The 5,442-nt window shown below is 60.1% G+C and overlaps 3 protein-coding genes across 3 annotated transcripts in view; 2 read left to right on the top strand and 1 right to left on the bottom strand.

Moving 5' to 3' along the window:
- The window catches only part of LOC122157073 (very low-density lipoprotein receptor-like), a 4,924-nt gene extending 3,434 nt beyond the window's left edge, over positions 1 to 1,490 (top strand). The window contains exons 9-13 of the mRNA XM_042812457.1: positions 98 to 299; positions 372 to 536; positions 782 to 982; positions 1,061 to 1,391; positions 1,477 to 1,490. Of these exons, the coding sequence (XP_042668391.1) occupies positions 98 to 299; positions 372 to 536; positions 782 to 982; positions 1,061 to 1,391; positions 1,477 to 1,490 (913 nt within the window). The remainder of the gene's footprint in view (positions 1 to 97; positions 300 to 371; positions 537 to 781; positions 983 to 1,060; positions 1,392 to 1,476) is intronic.
- LOC122156815 (prolow-density lipoprotein receptor-related protein 1-like) lies at positions 1,456 to 3,487 on the top strand. The gene is made up of 7 exons (XM_042811981.1): positions 1,456 to 1,604; positions 1,710 to 1,838; positions 1,963 to 2,070; positions 2,153 to 2,389; positions 2,479 to 2,896; positions 3,047 to 3,182; positions 3,425 to 3,487. Exons 1-7 carry the CDS (start codon positions 1,505 to 1,507, stop codon positions 3,479 to 3,481), a joined length of 1,185 nt encoding a protein of 394 aa, XP_042667915.1. The 5' UTR covers positions 1,456 to 1,504; the 3' UTR covers positions 3,482 to 3,487.
- Positions 3,488 to 3,966: 479 nt separating this feature from the next.
- On the bottom strand, positions 3,967 to 5,056 carry CLDN23 (claudin 23). Its single transcript, XM_042811982.1, has one exon. The coding sequence runs from the start codon at positions 4,945 to 4,947 to the stop codon at positions 4,246 to 4,248; it is 702 nt and encodes a 233-aa protein (XP_042667916.1). The 5' UTR covers positions 4,948 to 5,056; the 3' UTR covers positions 3,967 to 4,245.
- Positions 5,057 to 5,442: the final 386 nt, after the last annotated feature.

Raw genomic sequence — 5,442 nt, 5'->3', positions numbered from 1 at the left:
TGCTGCCCCTCCGTGCTGCCCCTCCGTGCTGCCCCTCCGTGCTGCCCTGGTACTGGGCAGTGCCAGGTCTGTGGGCCAGCACTTTTCTTCCTGCCAGGATGCTATACTGGTCAGAGGTGGGGAACCAGCCACGTCTGATGGAGGCCACCATGGATGGAAGGCGGCAGCGTGTGCTGCTGGCGCAAGGCCTGGGCTGGCCCACAGCACTAGCCCTTGACCTCCCCACCTCGAGGCTCTTCTGGCTGGATGAAAAGCTGGGCAGTGTTGGTTCCACACATCTGGATGGCACCGATGTAAAGGTGTGCAGCTGGGGGTTCTGGTTATGGGGCTGGCTTGGGTGCTGGCATTGATACTCACAGCCTCTCCTCCAGGTGCTGCAGCTGAGATGGGTCCAGAGTCCTTTTGCAGCGGTTGTGTGTGAGGACCAGCTCTACTGGTCAGAGAGGAAAGCTTGGTCGGTGCAGCAGGTGGACAAGGCCACAGGCAAGAATAGGACAGTGCTGCTCAAGCGACATGGGCAGCCCCATGGCCTTCAGGTACCTATGTGGGGAGCCCAGACTCCTGCTGTACTCACTGCTGGGGCTCCCAACCTGCCACACCCTGGGTGGCATTGAGAGCTGCACCTACTCCACAAATGATCCTCTGGTCTCTGTGGTCCCTGTGGTTGAGAATCACCCATTCTCTTAAGGAGCATCTCCATGCTGGGCTGATAGCCTGGCATGGTACTGGTTGTGCTCAGCTCTGCTGCTAGACACTGGGCTGAGCCTGTCCTTCCCCACAGGTGATGCACCCAGCCCTGCACCTGGCAGCTCCCAACCCATGCACAGCCCGCGGCTGCTCCCACCTGTGCCTGCTGAGCAGCCGGCATGCTGGGCAGTGCCGATGCCCCATTGGGCTAACACTGGCTGCCGATGAGACCACCTGCCTGCCCTTCCACACTTCAGCCTTTGCCCTCCTGGTGTCACCAGCAGCCGTGATGCAGGTATCCCCGCAGAGCCAGGTCTCCTAGCTCCCTCCTGGGGAGCAGGCTCTTGGTACCAGAGCTGACTCCTTCCTCCAGGTCTACCTGAAGGACATGCCACGAACAGCTGGAGCCCAAGGCCTCCCCCCACACCGGGCCCTGCCTCTGGCGAAGGTAGTGCGCTTGACAGCTGTCGACTACATGGTGAAGGACAAAAGCCTGTACTTTGCTGAGGTGGGGGGCAACTCCATTGGGATGCTGCGCCTGAAGGACTCGGGCCGACTCTCCTGGAAGAAGGTTGTTGCTGTGGAGGGCACGGTGGTGTCCCTGGCCCTGGACTGGCTGAGCGGAAACCTGTACTGGATTGAAGGGCAGCCCACCAGCATCCGTGTAGCCACAGCTGGGGGCCGGTGGGCCCTGATGCTGCTCAGTGAGGGGCTGCAGGGTGCTGCCTGGCTGGCCCTCTGCCCTCGCGCATCCACCATGTGCTTCATCACAGCAGCAGGCAGCCGCAGGCCTGGTGCTGTAGTGGAGTGCGCAGCCATGGACGGCAGTGGCCGCAGAGTGGTTTGGAGCAGAGCCCACTCTCCTGCCGGCCTCACTTTTGGGGGTTCCGGCACCCGGCTCTACTGGGCAGACCAGGGTGAGTGTGGGGCAGCATGGAGGACAGTGGAGCTCAATGCAGCATGTCCACAAGAGGTGGCATTCTATGTCCCACACCTAATACCCCCTGTGTCTGTGTCTGCAGAGCGTGGTGCGATTGGCAGTGTAGAGCTGGATGGTTCCCACTTCAGGCTGGTGCGGGAGGGACTACATGGCCTCAGGCTCTTTGCCATTGGAGATGGCTTTCTGCTCTGGTCAACATCCGCAACCAATGGTAAGGCCATCGAGGGACTGCTGGGCTCCCTCCGGCTTCTGCTGTCCCAGGCCCCGTGGGGCACAGGGTAGTGGCAGGCCAGAGGAGCTCCATGCCAGGCAGTGCTGATCCTGTGTGTTCCCAGGCTCCAGCAAGGTCTGGCACAGCCGACTGGAGCAGGCCAAGAGCTGGTGGTTCCTGATGGAACAAGAGTTGGTGGCCTTGAGAATTTACAGCCAGTTCTCACAGGAAGGTAGGTCTGGGGGTGCCCCAGCCCCTGGCACCTGGAGCATCAAGCTCCGCAGAGGCCCTGCTAACAGATTCTGTCTCACCAGGCACCAATGGCTGCACAAAGAGCAATGGAGGCTGTGCCCAGCTGTGCTTGCCCAACCCTGCAGGGCGGCAGTGCCGCTGCTCCCATGGATACCACCTGGTACGTGGGGTGACCTGTGCTCCAGTTCCACCATGCCCAGCACTGCTGCAAGCCTGCGCTAATCTCCAGAGCTGCATCTCTGCAAAGCAGGTCTGCGACGGGCACCCCGACTGCACCGATGGCTCCGATGAGTTGGACTGTGAGTGCTTGCATGCTGCTAGGAAATGCCAGAGATCCCTCATCGTGGGGTCTCATCCTGGTGCTCTGATTTGTGCTCATTCCCTGCAGGCATCTCTGAGGAGGCAAAGACACAGGTCCCCGTGTTATCATCATCAAGGACAGCCCGTGCAGAAGAGGAGAAATCAACTGTGCCCTCAGCTGCACCTCAGCAGCCCAGCCCCAGCCTGCCTGCAGCCCCTGGGCCCCGGCAGCACGGAGAGGCCTTCCTGGCAACCCCAAACACAGAGGAGGTGCTGGGGGCCATGCCGTGCAGCAGCGAGACATGCAATCTGCGCGGGGAGTGTGCCATTGAGGCTGGGCGGGTGATGTGCCACTGCGCCCTGGGCTACCGTGGGGACTACTGTGAGGAGGCAGAGGTGCAGCCGTTGGCAGGCCCCATCACCCTAGGGGTGGCTGTGCTTCTGTTGCTGGCTGCGGCAGCCGTGGGGGCCCTGGCCTACATGCGGAAGCGGGATAGGAGGAGAAGGTGAGCTGTAGGGCTGGGCTGGGGATGGCTATATGGAGAGCTGCAACAGCCCAGCAGGGAGATGCTGTGGGTTGTGACAGGACCTAGGGATCTGCTCTGTCTCTGAGAAATGGTTCTGCTATCCTGTGCGTACCTTGCTTTTTCCCCCAGGACCTCAAGCACTGCCTCCACCCGAGTGCTGACCCTGTACCACCGTGAAAGTGACCCTGAGGAAGAAGATGAGGAGGAGGAAGAGCTTCCACCCAAGAGTGATACCTTTGTGAATGAAGCTTATGACGGGAAAGAGGTGAGCTGGCCCTGCTCAGGATGCTCCTTGTAAAATCACAGAATGGCTTATGTTGTAAAGGACCTTAAGGCCCACCTAGCTCCAACCCCCTGCCGTGGGCTGGTTGTCTCCCCCGGATTAGGCTACCCACAGCCCCATCCAGCCTGGCCATTCTGTCCATGACCCCTGTGCCAGGGTGCCCTCTGGACCCAGGGAGGCTGGTTCAAACCTGCCCCTAATGCACTTCTCTGTGGTCTGTGCAGGAGCTGCCAACCCGGCTTGGGAAGGGACCATCTCGCCCCAACACTGTACTTCCATAAAGGAACATCGTGCAGCATCTCTGTGCTGTGGTGGTTTGTGTGGGAGACAGGGAAGAGGGAGCACTCTGGGCTCATAAAGGGTGGAAATGTGGCCTAACAGTCCTGTAGGCAATCCCGGCCAGGCTTGGCTCCTGCCCTCTTTTGCAGGGATTTTATAGCACAGCTGTCTCTCACAAACCAGTGGGACCAGTTCTACTGCCTCCCACTAAGCTAACTATGGAAAGAGAAATATGTGCTATTTTTCTTCTCTGTGACTTTCCCTCCCCTCTCCCCCCCAAAGTGGCTGTGCTCAAGGAAAGAGAAACCTTCTCCTGAGCTGCTTTTAACCCTGGGGGGAAAGTCCTTGGGGAAGGCAACTATAAAAGCCACCTGTCCTCCTCCAGACCTTTCCTCCCTTCTCCAGGTGAAGCACGGTGGGGCAGGGTTGGCGTGCTTTGCTGGCTCTCAGCCAGTGTGCCTGGCAGAGAGCCCATAACTACCTTGCAGCGCAGAGCTGTTCCTCCTCATTTATTTTGATGTTTGCTCAGCCCTAAAGAGACATTTGGGACATTTGGTCCCCCACCCTGCAGGCTGCACAGCACTAACTGGTGGCCTGCTCGCATGAGAACACTGCAGCTGCCTTAGCCCTGCATGGCACGGGGGACTGAGCTAAGAGCTGCACAGAGGGGCTGGAGTCAGGGCTGGAGCCAGTACAGCTTTGGCACGGTTGCAGAGCGGGGAGCATGGCTGCCTGCAGAGCTTCAAGATGTGTCACTGTGCTGGAGCTACAGGTCCGAGTCACAAGGCAGGGTGCTCCTCCCACGCCGCCCATCTCGCTCATTCTCCAGCACATCCCAGGGGTTGCTGTAGGCCCCAGTGATGGAGCGTGTCCCAGGCTCCAGAACAGGGCTAGGGGGAGTTTTGGATGCCCTGCGCTCCTTGCAGCAGTGGTGGAAGCTGAGGGTGAGGGCCACTCCCCCCAGGATCTCCAGGCAGCTACCCAGGTAGCTCAGCACCAAGCTGTAACCCACAGCCAGCGTGGCATCAGAGGGTGCAGGTAGTACCTCCAGCTCATGGGTGTACCAGGAGGCAGGCACCAGGCTCAGCAGCCCCGAGAGCAGCAGCACGAGCCCCGAAGCACCAGCCAATGCGTGACGGGGTTCCTTCTGCCAGCACCGCACCCCCAGGGCAGCCACCACCAAGCCCAGCACTGTGAGCACCAGCGAGCTGGGCATCAGGCCTCGTGCCACCTGCACGGGCACTTCCTTGAAGTAGCCCAGCTCATCCTCCTGCCCGCAGAGGCGATCATGGCTGCTCTGCCGCTCCCTGCACAGGTCCCAGATGCCCTGCTCCAAGATGAGGTCGGAGGGCTGATTGGGAATGAGGCTCACCTGCCTCCAGTTGGGTGTCAGCGTGCCTGTCAGTGTCAGCAGGAGCCCGCAGGGGCAGAGCACCAGTCCCACGATCATCACGGCCGGCGTCCGCATGCTGGGAGAGTGGGCTCCAGGGTGGCTCTCTGAATCCTGCCGCTTCTGATTGCTGAAAGCTGGGATTCTTGTGCAGCAGTGCCTGGTGAGCTGGGCAGGCTGTGGGAGCTGTGAGCTGCAGGAGGAAGTGCAGGCAGGGAGGAGCCGGCAGGCAGCGGGCAGGGCTGGCTGGCACCCAGCCGGCAGCATGGGCACGTGGGAGCCCCTGGTGCTCCACTCCCCTTTGCAGGTATACTGGGGAAAGTGAATTTATTGGTGAAAGCATTAATTCATCAACTTGCAGAATTGGTAAGGATCCTGCAGTCCTTCACCAGCTCAAGAGACCTTCCTGGCCTTCATCTCCTTGCTCTTCCTCCCCATGAGCATCACTCCTAGTTCCTTCTGTGAGCCTTTCCTCCATAAAACGCCCAAGTCTTGGGCATTTCAGTTTTCCTGAATTTGTGCCAGTCACACTGGGTCCAAGAGAGGGCAGCATTCTCTGTGGATTAATTTGGG

Source organism: Centrocercus urophasianus, unplaced genomic scaffold (assembly GCF_019232065.1).
Source record: "Centrocercus urophasianus isolate 14NV4802_14NV808 unplaced genomic scaffold, USGS_Curo_1.0 seq_13, whole genome shotgun sequence".
Lineage (NCBI taxonomy): Eukaryota > Metazoa > Chordata > Aves > Galliformes > Phasianidae > Centrocercus > Centrocercus urophasianus.
Note: the sequence above shows the minus strand (reverse complement) of the source record. Positions and strands in the feature narration are given on the sequence as shown.